Source organism: Bombina bombina, chromosome 6 (genome assembly GCF_027579735.1).
Source record: "Bombina bombina isolate aBomBom1 chromosome 6, aBomBom1.pri, whole genome shotgun sequence".
Taxonomy (NCBI): Eukaryota; Metazoa; Chordata; class Amphibia; order Anura; family Bombinatoridae; genus Bombina; species Bombina bombina.
The window spans coordinates 9,984,191-10,010,643 of NC_069504.1; the positions used below are offsets into that span (position 1 = coordinate 9,984,191).

Genomic DNA, 26,453 nt, shown 5'->3' on the forward strand with positions numbered 1-26,453 from the left:
TTGTCAGGCCTGTGTTCAAGCTGGTTACTCCTCCCTGGAGTCTTAACCTTGTTCATAAAGTTCTTCAGCAGGCTCCGTTTGAACCTATGCATTCCTTAGATATTAAGATGTTATCTTAGAAAGTTTTGTTTATTGTTACAATTTCTTCTGTTCGCAGTCTCAGAACTCTCTGCTTTGCAGTGTGAATCACCTTACCTTATTTTTAAATTCTGATAAGGCAGTTCTGCGTACTAAGTTAGGTTTCCTTCCTAAAGTGGTTTCGGATAGGAACATTAATCAAGAAATTGTTGTTCCTTGTGTCCTAACCCTTCTTCTCATAAGGAGCATCTGCTGCACAACCTAGATGTGGTGCGAGCATTGAAATACTATTTACAGGCGACTAAGGTCTTTCGCCAGTCTTCTGCCTTGTTCATTGCTTTCTCTGGGAAATGCAAGGGTCAGAAAGCTACGGCTACTTCTCTTTCTTTGGGGCTGAAGAGTATAAATTCGTTTGGCCTATGAAACTGCTGGACAACAGCCTCCTGAGAGAATCATGGCTCATTCCAAGATGGCTGTTTACTCTTCCTGGGCATTCAAGAATGAAGCTTCTGTGGAACATTTTGCAAGGCTGCAACTTGGTCCTCTCTACACACTTTTTCAAAATTCTATAAATTTGATACTTTAGCCTCAGCTGAGGCTTCTTTTAGGAGGAAGGTTCTTCAAGCAGTGGTGCCTTCCGTTTAGGTTTCCTGTTTTCCCCTTCCCTTTATCATCTGTGTCCTCTAGCTTGGGTATTGATTCCCAATAGTAATTAGAGAGATGATCCGTGGACTCACCGCGTCAAGAAATAAATTTATCAGGTAATCATAAATTCCTTTTTTATTTCTAACCAGCTTTGAGGGAAGTCCCTATACTATTCTTATATATTAGCACTTTTTAATTTGAGTCTTGTACAATTAAAACATATTTCTGATATTTTCTGCTTATACTCTTGTTTTTATACTACATCTGTGTACTCACAATTTTATATATTATCTGTGTACTTCCACATATTTATCCTTTGCTCCCTAGTTGGAGCGCTAGCTAAATTTTGTTTTTAAGTCTATGGTCGTTTTATATCTGCTTTAGAGGGGCTTTATATCTGCTTTTGTAGCTTGGCTTTAAAGGATAATATTTTTAGCACTTATTCTGTTTTTATCAAAAACGCTTCTATATAAAATGTAAATGAATTCATGTACATTTCAGTTGTGACACTTCTATCCCTTTAAGGGACACCCACCTGTACATTCCCTTAAGAATCTCCCATCCCAGCGAAGCTGCAGCTATCCAAATAGAGGGAAATATCAGACTTCGTAGCCACTGCATGAATTCATGATATGTGAATGCTGCATGTAAAGAAAATTAAAGTTACAACGTAGTAACTGACCTTGTGTGATAAAATTCTCCTCTGTCTGTGCTGCTCTGCAGGGGAGGGGCGGACCCCATAGCTCCCTTCTGTCTGTGTCGTTCTGCAGGGGAGGGGCGGACCCCATGTCCCATACCTCCCTCGTCTGTGTCGCTCTGCAGGGGACGGGCAGAAACCATGTCCCATAGCTCACTCCTGTCTGTCGCTCTGGAGGGGGCGGCCCCATAGCTCATTTCTGTCTGTGTCACTCTGCTTGGGAGAGGTAGACTATGTCCCATAGCTATCTCCCGTCTGTTTCACTCTGCAGGGGAGGGGCAAACCCCATGTCCCATAACTTCGGTCTGAGTTAGCCTGCAGTGGAGGTGCAGACCTCATGTCTCATAGCTCCCTCCTTTCTGTGTTATGTCACCCCCATAGCAATATCCCGTCTGTTTCACTCTGCAGGGGAGGAGCAAACCCCATGTCCCATAACTTCGGTCTGAGTTAGCCTGCAGTGGAGGTGCAGACCTCATGTCGCATAGCTCCCTCCTTTCTGTGTTATGTCACCCTGTGGAAAAGTCAAACCCCATGTCCCATAGTTTCCTTCTACCTGTGTCAATCAGCATGGGAATAACAGATCCCATGTTTCATAGCTTCACTGTCTGAGTCACTGTTTCATTCTGCAGTAGAGGAACAGACCTCATGACCCATAACTTCCTCCTGTCTGTGTCACCCTACAGGGAAGGAAGAAACCCAATACATAGTATCACCATGAAGGAGAAGGGCAGACCATATGAACTACAGATCCCTGATGTCTGCGTCACCTGCAAAAGAGGGACATCCCTATGACCCATACCACCTCCTCGTCGTCTTTGTCACCCCCCCCCCCCCCGACAAGAGACAGATACATTCTCCAATACCTCCGTCTTGTTCCTGCCTCCCACACTTCAAGACTAATAAGCAAGATACAGTATACACTATTCCAGATATTATTAAGCCTCTTACCCGTTCTTGACTCTACAAGACCTTTGTCCCAGTTTATTTGAAGATCAAAGTACTTGACTGACCAGAAGACAAGGACACCAAAAATAGAGAGCTCCATCAGAGTACCAAGAGATCGCAAAGAGAACAAGCGGCCTGGAGAAAAGAAATCAAGTTAAGCAACCAGAAAAGTGCAAAAATAAGTAGGTACCAAGTATGTCACCAAGGCCCCGATATACAAAGCAATGTTGGACCCACAAGAAATTGCCTGTTTGGGTTCGCAGTCCATCGGCCTGTGGAAATATTCTAGTGGGCTGTGCTGACGAGTGGAGATGTGTAAATTACAAAATGTACACTGAGCTACAATGTAGACAGCGGGGAGGGGAGCTGTCTTTAAACCGTGTTTGCACAAAATACACTCCGCATTCGTGAAAATAAAAATCTTTTCTGTGTAGTAACACAAATCCCATCTGTAAATTGTGTTTCACTGGACATTTACTAGATTTGTCACACTGGGAAAATATGGACACTGAAAAGCAGGCAACACTGGTATGGCTGAGGAGGGATAGACAAGATGGAGGACAGGGCTTTCAATATTAGAAATACAATAAAATACAGGTTACTCCAAAGGGAGCGCCTATATATTCATCATGTCTGCGATCTACTTCGTTAATAAAAAAGGAAATTTATGCTTACCTGATAAATTTATTTCTTTTACGATATGACGAGTCCACGGATTTCATCCTTACTTATGGGATTACACCTCCAGGTCAGCAGGAAGAGGCAAAGAGCACCACAGCAGAGCTGCATATATAGCTCCTCCCTTCCCTCCCACTCCAGTCATTCGACCGAAGTTAGGAAGAGAAAGGAAAAGCCAAAAGGTGCAGAGGTGACTGAAGTTTAACAAAAATAAATACATACCCGTCTTAGAAAATGACAGGGTGGGCCGTGGACTCGTCATATCGTAAAATAAATTTATCAGGTAAGCACAAATTTCCTTTTCTTTTACAAGATATGATGAGTCCACGGATTTCATCCTTACTTATGGGATACAATACCAAAGCTATAGGACACGGATGAAAGGGAGGGACAAGACAGGAACCTAAACAGAAGGCACCACTGCTTGAAGAACCTCTCTCCCAAAACCAGCCTCAGATGAAGCAAAAGTATCAAATTTGGAAAATTTGGAAAAAGTATGAAGAGACAACCAAGTTGCAGCCTTGCAAATCTGTTCAACCGAAGCATCGTTTTTAAATGCCCATGAAGAAGCCACAGCCCTAGTGGAATGAGCCGTAATTCTTTCCGGAGGCTGCTGTCCAGCAGTCTCATATGCCAGGCGGATGATACACTTGAGCCAAAAAGAAAGAGGTAGCCGTAGCTTTCTGGCCCCTATGTTTTACAGAAAAGACAATAAATAATGAAGATGATTGACGAAATTCTTTAGTTGCCTGCAAGTAAAACTTCAGGGCACGGACCACGTCCAAGTAATGCAACAGACGCTCCTTCTTAGGAGGATTAGGACACAATGAAGGAACAACAATTTCCCGATTAATATTCTTATTAGAAACAACCTTAGGAGGAACCCAGGTTTGGTACGTAAAACCACCTTATCAGAATGGAAAATAAGATAAGGTGAGTCACATTGTAACGCTGAAAGCTCAGAAACTCTACGAGCAGAAGAAATAGCAACCAAAAATAAAACCTTCCAAGATAACAACTTTATATCTATAGAATGCATGGGTTCAAACGGAACCCCTTGAAGAACATTAAGAACTAAATTCAAACTCCAGGGTGGAGCAATTGGTTTAAACACAGGCTTGATTCTAGTCAGAGCCTGACAAAAAGACTGAACGTCTGGAATATCTGCCAAACGCTTGTGTAGTAAAATCGACAAAGCAGAGATTTTTCCCTTTAAGGAACTTGCTGACAACCCTTTCTCCAATCCTTCTTGGAGAAAAGATCAAATCCTTGGAATCCTAACCCTACTCCATGAGTAGCCCTTGGATTCGCACCAATAAAGATATTTACGCCATATCTTATGGTAAATCTTTCTAGTAACAGGCTTGCGTGCCTGAATCAAGGTATCAATGACCACATCAGAGAACCCCCGCATAGATAAAATCAAGCGTTCAATCTCCAAGCAGTCAGCTGCAGAGAAATTAGATTTGGATGATGGAAGGGTTGCTGAATGAGAAGGTCCTGCCTCAATGGAAGCTTCCACGGTGGCAGAGAGGACATGTCCACCAGATCGGCATACCAAGTCCTGCGAGGCCACGGTGGTAACACATAAGCTAGGTTGAATGACCAAGGCATCTATCAGTTCGGCCTGAGGATCCCTGGACCTGGATCCGTATCTCGGGAGCTTAGCATTCTGACGAGATGCCATCAGATCCAATTCCGGTCTGACCCACCTGAGAATCAGGGTGGCAAAGAACTCCGGATGGAGTTCCCATTCCCCCGGATGAAACGTCTGTCTGCTCAAAAAATCCGCCTCCCAGTTGTCCACTCTTGGGATGTAGATTGCTGACAGATAACAAGAGTGAGCCTCCGCCCACCGAATTATCTTGGATACTTCTGTTATCGCTAAGGAACTCCTTGTTCCTCCCTGATGATTGATGTAAGCTACAGTCGTGATGATGTCCGACTGAAATCGGATGAATTTTGCCGAAGCCAACTGAGGCCAAGCTTGAAACGCATTGAATATTGCTCTCAACTCCAGAATATTGATGGAAAGTAGAGACTCCGACCGAGTCCACACACCCTGAGCCTTCAGGGAATTCCAGACTGCACCCCATCCTAGTAGACTGGCGTCCGTTGTCACTATCACCCATGAAGATCTGCGGAAGCACGTCCCTTGGGACAGATGATCCAGTGAACCACCAAAGAAGAGAGTCTCTTGTCTCCGGATCAAGATCAATCTGAGGAGACAAATTTGCATAATCTCCATTCCACTGTCTGAGCATGCTCAGTTGTAGAGGTCTGAGATGTAAACGAGCAAACTGAATGATGTACATTGCCGCCACCATCAATCCAATTACCTCCATGCACTGAGCCACTGATGGCCGAGGATTGGACTGAAGGGTTCGGCATGTATTTAGAATCTTTAATTTTCTGACTTCCGTCAAGATTTTCATGGATACAGAATCTTTTAAGAGTTCCCAGGAAAGGAACCCTTGTCTGTGGAATTAGTGAACTCTTTTCTAGATTCACCTTCCACCCATGAGTCCTTAGAAAGGACAGAACCATGTCGGTATCAGACTTTGTCAGTTGGTAAGACGCCTGGATCAGAATATCGTCCAGATAAGGCGCCACTGCAATGCCCCGTGGCCTGAGAACCGCCAGAAGAGACCCTAGAACCTTTGTGAAGATCCTGGGTTCAGTGGCCAACCCGAAGGGAAGAGCCACAAACTGAAAATGTTTGTCCAGGAAGGCAAACCTTAGGAACTGGTGATGATCCTTGTGGATAGGAATATGAAGATATGCATCCTTCAAGTCCACGGTAGTCATATATTGACCTCTTGAAGGATGGGACTCTGAGAAACTCGTTTAGACTTTCGAGATCTAAAATAGGTCGAAACGTGCCCTCTTTTTTGGGGACCACGAAAAGATTTGAGTAAAACCCCTGCCCCAGTATTGGAATGGGACCAATTACTCCCATAGTAGAGAGGTCTTTTACACAACGTAAGAACGCCTCTCTTTTTATCTGGTCTACAGACAATCATGAAAGAAGAAACCTCCCCCTTGGGAGGGAATTTTTGAATTCCAGTTGATGACCTTGGGACACGATCTCCAGTGTCCAGGGGTCTTGAATGTCTCTTATCCAAGCCTGGGTAAAGAGAGTAAGTCTGCCCCCTACGAGATCCAGTCCCGGATCGGGGGCCGTCCCTTCAAGCTGATTTGGAAGCAGCAGCGGGCTTCTTGGGTTGTTTACCTTTATTCCAAGCCTGGTTGGGTGTCCAGACGGACTTGGCTTGAGCAAAATTCCCTTCCTGTTTAGCGGAAGAAGGAGAGGGGACTCCCTTGAAGTTTCGAAAGGAACGAAAATTCTGTTAACCCCTCAGTTTAGCTGCTTTATCCTGAGGTAGGAGATGACCCTTACCTCCCGTAATGTCAGAAATGATTTCTTTCAAGTCAGGCCCGAATAGGGCCTTTCCTTTAAAAGGAATAGCCAAAAGCTTTGACTTAAAGGACACATCTGCAGACCAAGATTTTAACCATAACTACCTACACGCTAAAATGGCAAATCCCGCATTCTTAGCCGCCAATTTTTCAATCTGAAAGGCGGCATCCGTAATAAAAGAAAGAGCCTTAATCCTATCTAGAATTTCCTCTAAAAGGAGTCTCAGTTTTAAGAGACTCTTCTAAGGCATCAAACCAAAAGGCCGCCGCAGTTGTAACTGGTACAATACAGGCCGTTGGTTGTAAAAGAAAACCCTTATGAATAAATAACTTTTTCAGAAGACCCTCCAATTTTTTATCCATAGGATCTTTGAAAGCCCAACTGTCCTCAATAGGAATAGTTGTACGCTTAGCCAGGGTAGATATAGCTCCCTCCACCTTAGGGACTGTTTGCCAAGAATCCCGAACAGTGTCAGCTATGGGATACATTATCTTAAAATTAGGGGAAGGTGAAAACGGGATACCCGGTCTTTCCCATTCCCACGTAATAATTTCTGAGATTCTCTTAGGAACCGGAAAAACATCAGAGTAAGCAGGAACCTCTAAGTATTTGTCCATCTTACACAATTTCTCTGGTGGCACCACAATAGAGTCACAGTCATCCAGAGTCGCTATAAACAGTCGGAGGTGTTCAAGCTTAAATCGGAAGGACAAGACGTCCGAGTCTGCCTGAGGTAACACTTCCCGAGTCGGAAAGTTCTCCCTCAGACAGAAGTTCCCTACCCCCCAAATCAGATCCCTGAGAGGGTACATCAGAAATAGCCATCAAAGCATCAGAAGTCGCAGGAATCAGAGTGGCTTCTGCAACACTGGCAACTTAGATAACACCTCTGTAAGGGTAGATGACGTAACTGCAGCCATATCCTGCAGAGTAAATGAAGTGGACGCAGTTGAACACGGCGTCGCTTGGGTGGGCGTTAAAGGTTGTGACACTTGGGGAGAAAGTAGCGGCATACCCTGATTCTCATCAGTCTGAGAAGCATCCTTAGACATATTTGCATTAAAGAAAATCTGTTCTTTACATTGTAAGTCCCTTTCAGTACATGAGGGACAAAAAGTAAGAGGGGGTTCCACATCGGCATCTAAACACATAGAACAGGTACTTTCCTGAAGTTCAGACATGTTAGACTAGCAATAAAAGTCATTCTTTATTTGATATATTTAACCTTGCAAGTGAAATCTTATGGCCAAATATTTGAAATAAAAATGCCTACTGCGCCTTTAAAAAATAAAAGCGCAAAATTTTTCTGCTTGCAGTATAATAACTTTTGCAGCGATAAACAAAGTGTCCTTATATGCACAAATTAACTTAACAAATACTGCTCCGTTTGTTCAGTTATACTATTTACAAATTTTTATCAAACTCCAGACACTGCACCTCACCACAGCCCTGCTGCTGCTGCGCCTACCTGCCCCCAGACAACACTTATCTTTCGTGAGCAGCGCTCCCAAGTCTCTTTGCACCTCTATGTGCACAAACTGACTTAGGCCACACCGGAGTTCAGGGACCTGTTGCCAATCCGGATGGTTACTGCGCGGCTGAGCGCGAAACTAGGCCCCGCCTAGTACTGAGACCCGCATGGGAAGCAAAAACAAACATGTCAGATTTCTAATTCACTAACAAAATGCCATGTGCCCCTCTAAAAAAAGTCACTCCCATAGCCAGTTATCAATAAAAATAACGACAGCCCTTAGGAATAAACTGCATCTCCCAGAGTCAGCCCACACACAGCATAAGTGAACACCCTGGTCACTGCACAAACATACTGATAAGCAATAAAATAAAAGGGAATTCCATGTATACCATTTTCATCTGCATACCGCTTACCCCTCCCCAGTACAGGGAATAATGTCAGCCTGTTCTGATGTATCAAGTCTCCCCAGAATCAAATGACTGAACATAGCTCAATGCTGATTGTAGCATGACACGGTTCTCCACATTGAAGATGTTTCTTTACACTACTTTCAACCGCTCTGTGGGAACCAGCAGGATCTTAGATAATGTTTGCTAAGATCATCAACATGAGGGCAGAAAATAAAATGTCTCCACTCCTCTTGGGAAGTTATTGACTGACAATTTCTCCCTGAGAAAAATAGTACTCACTGGCATTTTAAAATAAAAAACTTCTTGATTGAAGAATCTAAACTAACACCTCACTTTACCTCTTCCTATCACTAACACAGGCAAAGAGAATGACTGGAGTGGGAGGGAAGGGAGGAGCTATATATACAGCTCTGTTGTGGTGCTCTTTGCCTCCTCCTGCTGATCAGGAGGCGTAATTCCATAAGTAAGGATGAAATCTGTGGACTCGTCATATCTTGTAAAAGAAAACAACAACTTCTTATAAATATTATAGGAGCGGGGGGATTGTATAGTACAGTGTTTTTCAACCAGTGTGCCGTGGCACACTAGTGTGCCGTGAGAGATCCTCAGGTGTGCCGCGGCAGACTGACAACAGTGTGACATATTTTTTAAACTTTGCTTGTTTTTTTACTCCCAGTGCAGGGGTAGTTTGTAGGAGGCATGGTATAACAGCACAATACATACAGTATAAATTTTGGGATGGTGGTGTGCCACAGGATATTTTAATGTAAAAAAAAAGGTTAAAAATCACTGGTATAGTAAATGTTAGAATATGAGTAGATAGTGTTTTTAGATAGTGATTGCGCCTTCTTAATATTCATATTTACATTAAGAACGCGCAATAGTGATCACAGTATGATGAAATTAATATTACAAAACGCTAAATTTTTATTGCAATATTGTGAAAACAGAATTTATGTTTACCTGATAAATTACTTTCTCCAACGGTGTGTCCGGTCCACGGCGTCATCCTTACTTGTGGGATATTCTCTTCCCCAACAGGAAATGGCAAAGAGCCCAGCAAAGCTGGTCACATGATCCCTCCTAGGCTCCGCCTTCCCCAGTCATTCGACCGACGTAAAGGAGGAATATTTGCATAGGAGAAATCATATGATACCGTGGTGACTGTAGTTAGAGAAAATAAATCATCAGACCTGATTAAAAAACCAGGGCGGGCCGTGGACCGGACACACCGTTGGAGAAAGTAATTTATCAGGTAAACATAAATTCTGTTTTCTCCAACATAGGTGTGTCCGGTCCACGGCGTCATCCTTACTTGTGGGAACCAATACCAAAGCTTTAGGACACGGATGATGGGAGGGAGCAAATCAGGTCACTTAGATGGAAGGCACCACGGCTTGCAAAACCTTTCTCCCAAAAATAGCCTCAGAAGAAGCAAAAGTATCAAATTTGTAAAATTTGGTAAAAGTGTGCAGTGAAGACCAAGTCGCTGCCTTACATATCTGATCAACAGAAGCCTCGTTCTTGAAGGCCCATGTGGAAGCCACGGCCCTAGTGGAATGAGCTGTGATTCTTTCAGGAGGCTGCCGTCCGGCAGTCTCATAAGCCAATCTGATGATGCTTTTAAGCCAAAAAGAGAGAGAGAGAGGTAGAAGTTGCTTTTTGACCTCTCCTTTTACCAGAATAAACAACAAACAAGGAAGATGTTTGTCTGAAATCCTTTGTAGCCTCTAAATAGAATTTTAGAACACGAACTACATCCAAATTGTGCAACAAACGTTCCTTCTTTGAAACTGGAATCGGACACAAAGAAGGCACGACTATCTCCTGGTTAATATTTTTGTTAGAAACAACTTTCGGAAGAAAACCAGGTTTAGTACGCAAAACCACCTTATCTGCATGGAACACCAGATAAGGAGGAGAACACTGCAGAGCAGATAACTCTGAAACTCTTCTAGCAGAAGAAATTGCAACCAAAAACAAAACTTTCCAAGATAATAACTTGATATCAACGGAATGTAGGGGTTCAAACGGAACCCCCTGAAGAACTGAAAGAACTAAATTGAGACTCCAAGGAGGAGTCAAAGGTTTGTAAACAGGCTTGATTCTAACCAAAGCCTGAACAAAAGCTTGAACATCTGGCACAGCCGCCAGCTTTTTGTGAAGTAAAACAGATAAAGCAGAAATCTGTCCCTTCAAAGAACTTGCAGATAATCCTTTCTCCAAACCTTCTTGAAGAAAGGATAGAATCTTAGGAATTTTTATCTTGTTCCATGGGAATCCTTTAGATTCACACCAACAGATATATTTTTTCCAGATTTTATGGTAGATTTTTCTAGTTACAGGCTTTCTAGCCTGAACAAGAGTATCAATGACAGAATCTGAGAACCCTCGCTTTGATAAAATCAAGCGTTCAATCTCCAAGCAGTCAGTTGGAGTGAGGCCAGATTCGGATGTTCGAACGGACCTTGAACAAGAAGGTCCTGTCTCAAAGGTAGCTTCCATGGTGGAGCCGATGACATATTCACCAGGTCTGCATACCAAGTCCTGCGTGGCCACGCAGGAGCTATCAAGATCACCGATACCCTCTCCTGTTTGATCCTGGCTACCAGCCTGGGAATGAGAGGAAACGGTGGGAACACATAAGCTAGGTTGAAGCTCCAAGGTGCTACTAGTGCATCCACTAGAGTCGCCTTGGGATCCCTGGATCTGGACCCGTAGCAAGGAACCTTGAAGTTCTGACGAGACGCCATCAGATCCATGTCTGGAATGCCCCACAATTGAATTATTTGGGCAAAGATTTCCGGATGGAGTTCCCACTCCCCCGGATGAAATGTCTGACGACTCAGAAAATCCGCTTCCCAATTTTCCACTCCTGGGATGTGGATTGCAGACAAGTGGCAGGAGTGAGTCTCCGCCCATTGAATTATTTTGGTCACTTCTTCCATCGCCAGGGAACTCCTTGTTCCCCCCTGATGGTTGATATACGCAACAGTCGTCATGTTGTCTGATTGAAACCGTATGAATTTGGCCTTTGCTAGCTGAGGCCAAGCCTTGAGAGCATTGAATATCGCTCTCAGTTCCAGAATATTTATCGGGAGAAGAGATTCTTCCCGAGACCAAAGACCCTGAGCTTTCAGGGGTTCCCAGACCGCGCCCCAGCCCACCAGACTGGCGTCGGTCGTGACAATGACCCACTCTGGTCTGCGGAAGCTCATCCCTTGTGACAGGTTGTCCAGGGTCAGCCACCAACGGAGTGAATCTCTGGTCCTCTGATCTACTTGTATCGTCGGAGACAAGTCTGTATAATCCCCATTCCACTGACTGAGCATGCACAGTTGTAATGGTCTTAGATGAATTCGCGCAAAAGGAACTATGTCCATTGCCGCGACCATCAAACCTATTACTTCCATGCACTGCGCTATGGAAGGAAGAAGAACAGAATGAAGTACTTGACAAGAGCTTAGAAGTTTTGATTTTCTGGCCTCTGTCAGAAAAATCCTCATTTCTAAGGAGTCTATTATTGTTCCCAAGAAGGGAACTCTTGTTGACGGAGATAGAGAACTTTTTTCTACGTTCACTTTCCACCCGTGAGATCTGAGAAAGGCCAGGACAATGTCCGTATGAGCCTTTGCTTGTGGTAGAGACGACGCTTGAATCAGTATGTCGTCCAAGTAAGGTACTACTGCAATGCCCCTTGGTCTTAGCACCGCTAGAAGGGACCCTAGTACCTTTGTGAAAATTCTTGGAGCAGTGGCTAATCCGAATGGAAGTGCCACAAACTGGTAATGCTTGTCCAGAAAGGCGAACCTTAGGAACCGATGATGTTCCTTGTGGATAGGAATATGTAGATACGCATCCTTTAAATCCACCGTGGTCATGAATTGACCTTCCTGGATGGTAGGAAGAATTGTCCGAATGGTTTCCATTTTGAACGATAGAACCTTGAGAAAACATAATTTATGCTTACCTGATAAATTCCTTTCTTCTGTTGTGTGATCAGTCCACGGGTCATCATTACTTCTGGGATATAACTCCTCCCCAACAGGAAATGCAAGAGGATCCACCCAGCAGAGCTGCATATAGCTCCTCCCCTCTACGTCAGTCCCAGTCATTCGACCAAGAATCAACGAGAAAGGAGTAACCAAGGGTGAAGTGGTGACTGGAGTATAATTTAAAAGATATTTACCTGCCTTAAAACAGGGCGGGCCGTGGACTGATCACACAACAGAAGAAAGGAATTTATCAGGTAAGCATAAATTATGTTTTCTTCTGTTATGTGTGATCAGTCCACGGGTCATCATTACTTCTGGGATACCAATACCAAAGCAAAAGTACACGGATGACGGGAGGGATAGGCAGGCTCATTATACAGAAGGAACCACTGCCTGAAGAACCTTTCTCCCAAAAATAGCCTCCGAAGAAGCAAAAGTGTCAAATTTGTAAAATTTGGAAAAAGTATGAAGCGAAGACCAAGTTGCAGCCTTGCAAATCTGTTCAACAGAGGCCACATTCTTAAAGGCCCAAGTGGAAGCCACAGCTCTAGTGGAGTGAGCTGTAATTCTTTCAGGAGGCTGCTGTCCAGCAGTCTCATAGGCTAAACGTATTATGCTACGAAGCCAAAAAGAGAGAGAGGTAGCAGAAGCTTTTTGACCTCTCCTCTGTCCAGAATAAACGACAAACAGGGAAGAAGTTTGGCGAAAATCTTTAGTTGCCTGCAAGTAGAACTTGAGGGCACGAACTACATCCAGATTGTGTAGAAGACGTTCCTTCTTTGAAGAAGGATTTGGACACAAGGATGGAACAACAATCTCTTGATTGATATTCCTGTTAGTGACTACCTTAGGTAAGAACCCAGGTTTAGTACGCAGAACTACCTTGTCTGAGTGAAAAATCAGATAAGGAGAATCACAATGTAAGGCTGATAACTCAGAGACTCTTCGAGCCGAGGAAATAGCCATTAAAAACAGAACTTTCCAAGATAACAATTTTATATCAATGGAATGAAGGGGTTCAAACGGAACACCCTGTAAAACGTTAAGAACTAAGTTTAAACTCCATGGCGGAGCAACAGCTTTAAACACAGGCTTGATCCTAGCTAAAGCCTGACAAAAGGCCTGGACGTCTGGATTTTCTGACAGACGCCTGTGTAACAAGATGGACAGAGCTGAAATCTGTCCCTTTAATGAACTAGCTGATAGACCCTTTTCTAAACCTTCTTGTAGAAAGGACAATATCCTAGCGATCCTAACCTTACTCCAGGAGTAACCTTTGGATTCGCACCAGTATAGGTATTTACGCCATATTTTATGGTAAATCCTTCTGGTAACAGGCTTCCTAGCCTGTATCAGGGTATCAATAACCGACTCAGAAAAACCACGTTTTGATAAAATCAAGCGTTCAATTTCCAAGCAGTCAGCTTCAGAGAAGTTAGATTTTGATGTTTGAATGGACCCTGTATCAGAAGGTCCTGTCTTAGAGGTAGAGACCAAGGCGGACAGGATGACATGTCCACTAGATCTGCATACCAAGTCCTGCGTGGCCATGCAGGCGCTATTAGAATCACTGATGCTCTCTCCTGTTTGATTTTGGCAATCAATCGAGGAAGCAGCGGGAAGGGTGGAAACACATAAGCCATCCCGAAGTTCCAAGGTGCTGTCAAAGCATCTATCAGAACCGCTCCCGGATCCCTGGATCTGGACCCGTAGAGAGGAAGTTTGGCGTTCTGGCGAGACGCCATGAGATCTATCTCTGGTTTGCCCCAACGTCGAAGTATTTGGGCAAAGACCTCCGGATGAAGTTCCCACTCCCCCGGATGAAAAGTCTGGCGACTCAAGAAATCCGCCTCCCAGTTCTCCACTCCCGGGATGTGGATTGCTGACAGGTGGCAAGAGTGAGACTCTGCCCAGCGAATTATCTTTGATACTTCCATCATTGCTAGGGAGCTTCTTGTCCCTCCCTGATGGTTGATGTAAGCTACAGTCGTGATGTTGTCCGACTGAAACCTGATGAACCCCCGAGTTGTTAATTGGGGCCAAGCCAGAAGGGCATTGAGAACTGCTCTCAATTCCAGGATGTTTATTGGAAGGAGACTCTCCTCCTGATTCCATAGTCCCTGAGCCTTCAGAGAATTCCAGACAGCGCCCCAACCTAGTAGGCTGGCGTCTGTTGTTACAATTGTCCAGTCTGGCCTGCTGAATGGCATCCCCCTGGACAGGTGTGGCCGATAAAGCCACCATAGAAGAGAATTTCTGGTCTCTTGATTCAGATTCAGAGTAGGGGACAAATCTGAGTAATCCCCATTCCACTGACTTAGCATGCACAATTGCAGCGGTCTGAGGTGTAGGCGTGCAAAAGGTACTATGTCCATTGCCGCTACCATTAAGCCGATCACCTCCATGCATTGAGCTACTGACGGGTGTTGAATGGAATGAAGGACACGGCATGCATTTTGAAGCTTTGTTAACCTGTCTTCTGTCAGGTAAATCTTCATTTCTACAGAATCTATAAGAGTCCCCAAGAATGGAACTCTTGTGAGAGGAAAAAGAGAACTCTTCTTTTCGTTCACTTTCCATCCATGCGACCTTAGAAATGCCAGAACTAACTCTGTATGAGACTTGGCAGTTTGAAAGCTTGAAGCTTGTATTAGAATGTCGTCTAGGTACGGAGCTACCGAAATCCCTCGCGGTCTTAGTACCGCCAGAAGGGCACCCAGAACCTTTGTGAAGATTCTTGGAGCCGTAGCCAATCCGAATGGAAGAGCTACAAACTGGTAGTGCCTGTCTAAGAAGGCAAACCTTAGATACCGGTGATGATCTTTGTGAATCGGTATGTGAAGGTAAGCATCTTTTAAATCCACTGTGGTCATGTACTGACCCTTTTGGATCATGGGTAAGATTGTCCGAATAGTTTCCATTTTGAACGATGGAACTCTTAGGAATTTGTTTAGAATCTTTAAATCTAAGATTGGCCTGAAAGTTCCCTCTTTTTTGGGAACCACAAACAGGTTTGAGTAGAACCCTTGTCCTTGTTCCGACCGCGGAACCGGATGGATCACTCCCATTAATAACAGATCTTGTACACAGCGTAGAAACGCTTCTTTCTTTATCTGGTTTGTTGACAACCTTGACAGATGAAATCTCCCTCTTGGGGGAGATAATTTGAAGTCTAGAAGGTATCCCTGAGATATGATCTCTAGCGCCCAGGGATCCTGAACATCTCTTGCCCAGGCCTGGGCGAAGAGAGAAAGTCTGCCCCCCACTAGATCCGGTCCCGGATCGGGGGCTCTCGGTTCATGCTGTCTTTGGGGCAGCAGCAGGTTTCCTGGCCTGCTTGCTCTTGTTCCAGGACTGGTTAGGCTTCCAGCCTTGCCTGTAACGAGCAACAGCTCCCTCCTGTTTTGGTGCAGTGGAGGTTGATGCTGCTCCTGTTTTGAAATTCCGAAAGGGACGAAAATTAGACTGTCTAGCCTTAGCTTTGGCTTTGTCTTGAGGTAGGGCGTGGCCCTTACCTCCTGTAATGTCAGCGATAATTTCTTTCAAACCGGGCCCAAATAAAGACTGCCCCTTGAAAGGTATATTAAGTAATTTGGACTTAGAAGTAACATCAGCTGACCAGGATTTTAGCCACAGCGCCCTACGTGCCTGTATGGCGAATCCTGAGTTCTTAGCCGTAAGTTTGGTTAAATGTACTACGGCCTCCGAAATGAATGAATTAGCTAGTTTAAGGACTCTAAGCCTGTCCGTAATGTCGTCTAGCGTAGATGAACTAAGGTTCTCTTCCAGAGACTCAATCCAAAATGCTGCCGCAGCCGTAATCGGCGCGATACATGCAAGGGGTTGCAATATAAAACCTTGTTGAACAAACATTTTCTTAAGGTAACCCTCTAATTTTTTATCCATTGGATCTGAAAAAGCACAGCTATCCTCCACCGGGATAGTGGTACGCTTAGCTAAAGTAGAAACTGCTCCCTCCACCTTAGGGACCGTTTGCCATAAGTCCCGAGTGGTGGTGTCTATTGGAAACATCTTTCTAAATATTGGAGGGGGTGAGAACGGCACACCGGGTCTATCCCACTCCTTAGTAACAATTTCAGTTAGTCTCTTAGGTATAGGAAAAACGTCAGTACTCGCCGGTACCGCAAAGTATTTATCCAACCTACACAGTTTCTCTGGTATTGCAACGGTGTTACAATCATTGAGAGCTGCTAAGACCTCCCCTAGTAATACACGGAGGTTCTCCAATTTAAATTTAAAATTTGAAATATCTGAATCCAATCTGTTTGGATCAGAACCGTCACCTACAGAATGAAGCTCTCCGTCCTCATGCTCTGCAAGCTGTGACGCAGTATCAGACATGGCCCTAGTATTGTCAGCGCACTCTGTTCTCACCCCAGAGTGATCACGCTTGCCTCTTAGTTCTGGTAATTTAGACAAAACTTCAGTCATAACAGTAGCCATATCTTGTAATGTTATCTGTAATGGCCGCCCAGATGTACTAGGCGCCATAATATCACGCACCTCCCGGGCGGGAGATGCAGGTACTGCCGCGTGAGGCGAGTTAGTCGGCATAACTCTCCCCTCGCTGTTTGGTGAAATTTGTTCAAATTGTACAGATTGACTTTTATTTAAAGTAGCATCAATACAGTTAGTACATAAATTTCTATTGGGCTCCACCTTGGCATTGGAACAAATGACACAGATATCTTCCTCTGAGTCAGACATGTTTAACACACTAGCAATAAACTTGCAACTTGGTTATAATCTTTTTTAGCAAAAACGTACTGTGCCTCAAAGAGGTACTAAACGATTAAATGATTAAATGACAGTTGAAATAATGAACTGAAAAACAGTTATAGCATCAAACTTTAAAACAACACAACTTTTAGCAAAGGTTTGTTCCCATTAGAAAAATAACAATAATTAAATTTGACATAAAAATTACAGAGCAACGTTTTTATTCACAGTCAATATAAAATTCTCACAGCTCTGCTGAGAGAATCTACCTCCCTCTAAAGAAGTTTGAAGACCCCTGAGATCTGTCAGAGATGAACCGGATCATGCAGGAAATATAAGAGTAACTGACTGGAATTTTTTGATGCGTAGCAAAGAGCGCCAAAAACGGCCCCTCCCCCTCACACACAGCAGTGAAGAGAAACGAAACTGTCATAATTAAAACCAAACAACTGCCAAGTGGAAAATAATGCCCAAATATTTATTCACTCAGTACCTCAGAAATGTAAACGATTCTACATTCCAGCAAAAACGTTTAACATGATAAATACTTATTAAAAGGATTAGTGACTTTTAACAGAGTAGTTCCGGTGAAATACCATCCCCAGAATACTGAAGTGTATACATACATGACATTATAACGGTATGGCAGGATTTTCTCATCAATTCCATTCAGAAAATAAAAACTGCTACATACCTCAATGCAGATTCATCTGCCCGCTGTCCCCTGATCTGAAGCTTTTACCTCCCTCAGATGGCCGAGAACAGCAATATGATCTTAACTACTCCGGTTAAAATCATAGTAAAAAACTCTGGTAGATTCTTCCTCAAACTCTGCCAGAGAAGTAATAACACGCTCCGGTGCTATTGTAAAATAACAAACTTTTGATTGAAGTCATAAAAACTAAGTATAATCACCATAGTCCTCTCACACATCCTATCTAGTCGTTGGGTGCAAGAGAATGACTGGGACTGACGTAGAGGGGAGGAGCTATATGCAGCTCTGCTGGGTGGATCCTCTTGCATTTCCTGTTGGGGAGGAGTTATATCCCAGAAGTAATGATGACCCGTGGACTGATCACACATAACAGAAGAAACTTGTTTAGGATCTTGAGATCTAAGATTGGTCTGAATGTTCCCTCTTTTTTGGGAACTATGAACAGATTGGAGTAGAATCCCATCCCTTGTTCTCCTAATGGAACAGGATGAATCACTCCCATTTTTAACAGGTCTTCTACACAATGTAAGAATGCCTGTCTTTTTATGTGGTCTGAAGACAATTGAGACCTGTGGAACCTTCCCCTTGGGGGTAGCTCCTTGAATTCCAGAAGATAACCTTGGGAGACTATTTCTAGCGCCCAAGGATCCAGAACATCTCTTGCCCAAGCCTGAGCGAAGAGAGAAAGTCTGCCCCCCACCAGATCGGGTCCCGGATCGGGGGCCAACATCTCATGCTGTCTTGGTAGCAGTGGCAGGAACAATGCATGAAATTGGTTGTAGAAGGTAACCTTGCTGAACAAACATCTTTTTAAGCAAACCCTCTAATTTTTTGTCCATAGGATCTTTAAAAGCACAACTATCTTCTATAGGGATAGTGGTGCGTTTGTTTAGAGTAGAAACCGCCCCCTCGACCTTGGGGACTGTCTGCCATAAGTCCTTCCTGGGGTCGACCATAGGAAATAATTTCTTAAATATAGGGGGAGGGACAAAAGGTATGCCGGGCCTTTCCCATTCTTTATTTACAATGTCCGCCACCCGCTTGGGTATAGGAAAAGCTTCGGGGGGCACCGGGACCTCTAAGAACCTGTCCATTTTACATAATTTCTCTGGAATGACCAAATTGTCACAATCATCCAGAGTAGATAACACCTCCTTAAGCAGAGCGCGGAGATGTTCCAATTTAAATTTAAATGTAATAACATCAGGTTCAGCTTGTTCAGAAATTTTTCCTGAATCTGAAATTTCTCCCTCAGACAAAACCTCCCTAGCCCCTTCAGACTGGTGTAAGGGCATGTCAGAACCATTATCATCAGCGTCCTCATGCTCTTCAGTATCTAAAACAGAGCAGTCGCGCTTTCGCTGATAAGTGGGCATTTTGGCTAAAATGTTTTTAATAGAATTATCCATTACAGCCGTTAATTGTTGCATAGTAAGGAGGATTGGCGCACTAGATGTACTAGGGGCCTCCTGAGTGGGCAAGACTGGTGTAGACATAGAAGGGGATGATGCAGTACCATGCTTACTCCCCTCACTTAAGGAATCGTTTTGGGCAACATTATCAGTGGTATCATTGTCCCTACTTTGTTTGTCACATTTATCACATATATTTAAATGGATAGGAACCTTGGCTTCCGAACATACAGAACATCGTCTATCTGATAGTTCAGACATGTTAATAGGCATAAACTTGGTAACAAAGCACAAAAAACGTTTTAAAATAAAACCGTTACTGTCTCTTTAAATTTTAAACTGAACACACTTTTTTACTGAATATACGCAAAAGTATGAAGGAAATGTTCAAAATTCACCAAAATTTCACCACAGTGTCATAAAGCCTTAAAAGTATTGCACACCAAATTTGAAAGCTTTAACTCTTAAAATAACGGAACCGGAGCCGTTTTTACATTTAACCCCTATACAGTCCCTGGTATCTGCTTTGCTGAGACCCAACCAAGCCCAGAGGGGAATACGATACCAAATGACGCCTTCTATAAGCTTTTTCAGTGGATCTGAGCTCCTCACACATGCATCTGCATGCCTTGCTTCTCAAAAACAACTGCGCATTAGTGGCGCGAAAATGAGGCTCTGCCTATGACTAGAAAAGGCCCCCAGTGAAAAAGGTGTCCAATACAGTGCCTGTCCGTTTTTTTAACAATTTGCCAAGATTAAAATAACTCTCCTAAGTTATAAACCATTAAACATGCTTATATAGTAATCGTTTTGGCCCAGAAAAATGACTACCAGTCTTTAAAGCCCTTGTGAAGCCCTTGTATTCTTATATTGAAAATTAAGAAAATGGCTTACCGGATCCCATAGGGAAAATGACAGCTTCCAGCATTACCAAGTCTTGTTAGAAATGTGTCATACCTCAAGCAGCCAAAGTCTGCTCACTGTTTCCCCCAACTGAAGTTAATTCCTCTCAACAGTCCTGTGTGGAAACAGCCATCGATTTTAGTAACTGTTGCTAAAATCATTTTCCTCTTACAAACAGAAATCTTCATCTCTTTTCTGTTTCAGAGTAAATAGTACATACCAGCACTATTTTAAAATAACAAACTCTTGATTGAAGAATAAAAACTACATTTAAACACCAAAAAACTCTGAGCCATCTCCGTGGAGATGTTGCCTGTGCAACGGCAAAGAGAATGACTGGGGTGGGCGGAGCCTAGGAGGGATCATGTGACCAGCTTTGCTGGGCTCTTTGCCATTTCCTGTTGGGGAAGAGAATATCCCACAAGTAAGGATGACGCCGTGGACCGGACACACCTATGTTGGAGAAATATAAATTTAGTGACTGCGTATTCTCAATAGAATGTAAATATGAATATTAAGAAGGCGCAATCGCTATCTTAAAATAGGTAAAACATAGACAAATAGAAAATTACAGTCACACTTTACACATTCTAACATTATACTATACAATATACATTAAACAATGTATATACATATATAATATACCCACAATTCCCAGCTCCTATAGGTTTAAGGCACTAGGGGTTTCTGCAACACGTGTATATTGCATTGTCATACAGTTCTGTGTATAAGGATCATTTACATAACACCTTCGCTGTAGCTGGTGATGCTGCTTAGAATAGATATCGCTGGTATCAGAGAAGCATCACCACCCACTGAAATTACGGTAAACGCCTCTTGGCGTGAGCCCTTTGGAATATTCTGTCTGCTTTGTCAACATCACAACGGATCCCTTTTGAATGTCTAAATTAAAGAATGTGATGTAGAGTACAGCGCCAAATGTAAAGTCGTACTTGCTCAACTTCTATATAGAACAATTACCCAATATGATCGTTCTTGGTAAAGCAAGAGAAGTGTGTGTGAAGGAGCACCTTACAGGAGGCTGCAGTACGTTGATCAATGTCAATGATTTAAATAGGTGATAGTAGGAAGACATTGATCAACGACCAGCTATACTCTGCGGCACAAATATTTGGCATTCAATATAACTGTACAACAGCCATCACACACAATATTTGTTTTTCATATAGATGTTGAAATTGTCCATCATATAGCCTAATCATCTTACGTACTGCAGCCTCCTTCACACACACTTCTCTTCCTTTTGAATATCTCACCACTTCGTGGCACTTTTGAGGGTCAGGGCCCCAGAGAGCCAGACGCCAGTGACATGCAGGAAGTCTAGTTGCAAGCTGGCACAAAGGAGTAGGAGATGCATGCAAAGGCTATGTATTCTAGATGCCAAAGCAGAGCCACGGAGGACGATGCCAGTCTGGTGTTGGTTACAAACGGATATTAGAACGAGCTGCAAAGGCTGATGGCTAACACTGTTCAGCTGAAGCTAGATAAATGGCTAGGAACAAGGCAGAGGTGAACCACAGAAGCTAAACCAAACAACAGGGGTTAAAGGGGCAAGCAGACAGGGGCTGGGGTTAAAGGGGCGAGCAGACAGGGGCTTTAAGTCTTAACATAACATCTGGTGTCAGACAAGAAACAGGATAGTGAATGACAGCTGGGGCAACAAACATACTGGATCTTACCTCTATGTTGTGCCTTCTTGACCGGTTGACAGCTCATGTGCTGATCATCTAGCAGCGAGAAGCAGAGAGCAATAGTCAACACGTTGAAGAAGTTGTAATTCCCAGTGAGAATAATTAGGATCTGCAGAAGGACCTGTGAGCAGAAGTCTTTATTAATACAAGTGCTCTGCCCAGAACAAATCGGTAGATGATTAACCATTATCTACCAGACACACCATGTGATTATCATTATGTCACACTCCTACAGTGGCGGTGTTACAGTGACGGTGGTGTGCGACATACCTGTGCATAAAAAGAGAAAATGCGGAGCCTACGAGATGGCAGGAAAAAGAGCCACGGGATGCCAATTTCAATCACATAAGTAGCGACTATAGAGAGCTTCTGGAACCATACGGGAAGCTGATGGGCATACCATGCCACTGGCGTAGGAATGCACTGAGTCTCATAGTGATATGTGAGAGCTGCGGAAAGGAGAAAACAGAGCACCATTAGCGACTACAAGAGAGAGCAATAGAGGAGAGAGTTTAGAGAGTGAGAAAACACAAATTTATGTTTACCGGATACATTTTCTTCTTTCTTGGCAGTGAGAGTCCACAAACTCATTCATTACCTATGGGAAATACTTCACCTGGCCACTAGGAGGCGCCAGACACACCCCAAACAAAGCTTTACATATCCCTCCCACTTCCCCTACCCGCTTGATGGGTATATTAGGTTATTGGGTAACTTGTAACAGACACATGAGGGTAGTTTGAAACTCATGATTGTCTAATACAGCAACAGCACCCAAAACTTCCTTTACCATGTTTCTCAGACAGACGTATATGGGTATTTTCTGTTACTTTCTTTAACTGCATTTCCTGTAGCCTCATGTGATGTGAGACTGCTATATAACTGCTGTGTATACTAATAATAAACGGAACTAGTAAGAAACACTCCCTGTGTCTGTGTGCGTTCTTTCTGGTCCCCAGAGCTCCGGAGAATCCTGTGGTGGCCTCCCTCTCAGCCAAAGCTAAGGAAAAAAAAGGATACCCCAACACCGCTCAGTAGTTCAAGCCGAGGATAAGGAAAAGTAGATATACAAGGGGTACGGAGGTGTCAAAGACTGCTGCCACTACAATAATACAGGGCGGGTTAGTGGACTCTCACGGCCAAGAAAGAAAATAATCAGGTAAGCATAAAATTTTCTTTTTAAATGGCAGAGAGTCCACAAATTCTTTCATTACCTATGGGAAACTAATAACCAAGCTGTAGGGGACACATAATGAATATGGAGGGAAAGGTAGGGAAGGCAGTCCTGAGTACTAGGCACCACCACTTGAAGAACCTTTCTCCCAAAAGCTGCTTCTGCTGAGGCAAAAGCCAACCTGTAAAAGTGCGGCCTTAATCCACAGAGGATTAAGTGTATATAGAGGATGGCGCTAGTAGCCAAGTATAACAGACACTCTTATTATTCAGGACATATAGTAAAAAACTATTTATATAAAATAATTTTAACATCATACATTGTATCTATTAATAACAGATCTCAATCAATACTTAAAAAAGGGACGTCTCCCTTACACAAATCTATCAAAACGAATAAGTATTAGAAGAAAAAAATATAATTATCAAAAAATACAAATCAAAAGAAAAAAATATTCATGTATACCACCTTAAAACAACCAAAAAGGCCAAAAAATAAATAAATATTTCAAGATAGCAGTAAAAATATATTTATTATGCTAAAAAATTAATCTTTGGATGATAAATTCCAACGATTGAAGTTCTAAAATAGCTCCTTAAAGGGACAGTCTAGGCCAAAATAAACTTTCATGATTCAGATAGAGCATGTAATTTTAAACAATTTTCCAATTTACTTTTATCACCAATTTTGCTTTGTTCTCTTGGTATTCTTAGTTTAAAGCTTAACCTAGGAGGTTCATATGCTAATTTCTTAGACCTTGAAGCCCACCTCTTTCAGATTGCATTTTAATAGTTTTTCACCACTAGAGGGTGTTAGTTCACATATTTCATATAGATAACACTGTGCTCGTGAAGTAATCTGGGAGCAGGCACTGATTGGCTAGACTGCAAGTCTGTCAAAAGAACTGAAAAAAGGGGCACTTTGCAGAGGCTTAGATAAAAGATAATCACAGAGGTTAAAAGTATATTATTATAACTGTGTTGGTAATGCAAAACTGGGAATTGGGTAATAAAGGGATTATCTATCTTTTAAAACAATAAAAATTCTGGTGTAGACTGTCCCTTTAAACTCTTTCCCAAAGATGTCGATTCTTATATTGTTGCCACTTGTATCAAATTCAGCAGAACATGCAGTGTATCATTTAATGTGTTATATATGCTATAGTTCATCTTATGAATATACTTCCTTATATGTTTATGCGATATGGTACACCTTATAATTGAGGCTACTCCGCAGGTAAACAACACATCAATGACCAACGGCAGAATAACGGTAGGTATCCTGTTTTTTTTAAGGGCTTCAATTTACAAATTCATGCTGTACATGATACCTTACTCGAGGCTGCTCTGTAAAGTTTCCGGACTTAAAATGAGATAAACACTCGCCTAACGCGGGTAATGTGAGCGGTTTCACTCACCTTCCTTCCACCAGTGTAACGGCTGTTCCGGTCAGTAATGGAGTCAGCAGATTCGATCTGAGTTTAAGCCAGTGTATTAGATCAGATAGTTGTAATGAAAGCCCCGCTCTTAGCGCAGATGTTGCGCGCGGGATACTACTAGATATAATACTAGATATTTGCAGGTCAATAGCTTCACGTCAACGCATTTCACCCAGGGTATTGGGCTTTCTCAATCTTGATATCTTGAGAAATCCCAATACCCTGGGTGAAACGCGTTGAATTGAAGCCGTTAACCTGCAAATATCTACATTTTTTTCGTCACTAGGTTCCTAGTACCCTGCGCGCGACATCTGCACTAAGAGCGAGGCTTTCATTACAACTATCTGATCTAATACACTGGCTTAAACTCAGATCGAATCTGCCGACTCCATTACTGACTGGAACAGCAGTTACACTGGTGGAAGGAAGGCGAGTGAAATCGCTCACATTACCCTCGTGAGGCGAGTGTTTATCTCATTTTAAGTCCGGAACTTTAAAGAGCAGCCTCGAGTAAGGTATCATGTACAGCATGAATTTGTAAATTGAAGACCTTAAAAAAAAAAAAAAAAAAAAAGAACACTCACATAAACAGGATACTTACCGTTATTCTGCTGTTGGTCATTGATGTGTTAACCTGCGGAGCAGTCTCAATTATAAGGTGCACCATATCGCATAAACATATAAGGAAGTATATTCATATGATAAATATTTGGCAAGCATATATAACACATTATATGATACACTGCATGTTCTGCTGAATTTGATACCAGTGGCAACAATATAAGAATCGACATCTTTGGAAATGAGTTTAAGGAACTATTTTAGAACTTCAGTCGTTGGAATTTATCATCCAAGGATATATTTTTTAGCATAATAAGTATATTTTTACTGCTATCTTTATTGACTATTTTTGGCCTTTTTGGTCGTTTTAAGGTGGTATACATGAATAATTTTCTCTTGTTTCGTATTTTTTATTTTTCGATAATTATATTTTTTCTTCTAATACTTATTTGTTTTGATAGATTTGTGTAAGGGAGTCGTCCTTTTTTAAGTATTGATTGAGATCTGTTATTAATAGATACAATGTATGATGTTAAAATTATTTTATATAAATAGTTTTTTACTATATGTCCTGAATAAGTGTCTGTTATACTTGGCTACTAGCGCCATCTCCTCTATATACACTTAATCCTATTTTGTCTGTACCCACTTTGAGGGAAGTGGTCAAGGATTGGCAAGAGTGTAACTTTAGGCTTAGCGCAGTTCTTAGTCTGTCTACATCCAGTAACCGCCACAGAGGAGCAGATGACATTCTCACTAGATCTGCATGCCAAGTCCGGCGTGGCCACGCTGGAGCTAGCAGGATCCTCTGATTCGAGCTATGACTAGGTAGAATAATAATTGGAGGAAAGAGATATAGCAGATTGAAGTGCCATGGAACTACTAAATTGTCCAACTCGGCTTGAGGATCTCTGGAACTCTATCCGTATCTTAACAGTTTGGCATTAAGATGGGAAGCCATAAGATCTATCTCCGAGCAACCCCACCTGCGGGAGATCTCACAGAACACATCCTGGTTTAGAGACCATTCCCCTGAGAGGAAAGTCTGACTGCTTAGAAAATCAGCTTCTCCCAATTGTCCACACCTGGAATGTGCATGGCTAAAATCTGACATTGATATGTCTCTGCCCATTGAATAAAATGAGACCTCTGTCATCGCCCCACAACTGGGGACAACTGTAGAGCCCTTAGTTCCAGAATGTTTATGGGAAAAATTGCTTCCTCTGGACGCCAGATCCCCTGTGCTCTCAAGGAACGATAAGATGGGTGAAGAAAGCACATGCCCCGGCTTATAGGATCCTGATGCAGCCACCGGGAAAGGGATGATCTCGCCACAGTATATAGGCATGCATCAGATCCCTGATATTTGAGGTGTCCGGTGCAGCCTCAACAGTGGTATAAGAAAAATTACAGCCAATCCCGGAAGTTTCAGAGTCATGAGAAAGAACGTATACA

At 42.8% G+C, this 26,453-nt stretch overlaps 1 protein-coding gene across 1 annotated transcript in view; it reads right to left on the reverse strand.

The window, feature by feature from the left end:
* Positions 1–26,453, reverse strand: part of LMF2 (lipase maturation factor 2) — a 130,334-nt gene that overhangs the window by 63,206 nt on the left and 40,675 nt on the right. Inside the window, exons 5-8 of the mRNA XM_053716309.1 lie at positions 22,096–22,274; positions 21,814–21,946; positions 2,369–2,500; positions 1,259–1,364 (exon numbers count right to left, since the gene is read on the reverse strand). Of these exons, the coding sequence (XP_053572284.1) occupies positions 1,259–1,364; positions 2,369–2,500; positions 21,814–21,946; positions 22,096–22,274 (550 nt within the window). The remainder of the gene's footprint in view (positions 1–1,258; positions 1,365–2,368; positions 2,501–21,813; positions 21,947–22,095; positions 22,275–26,453) is intronic.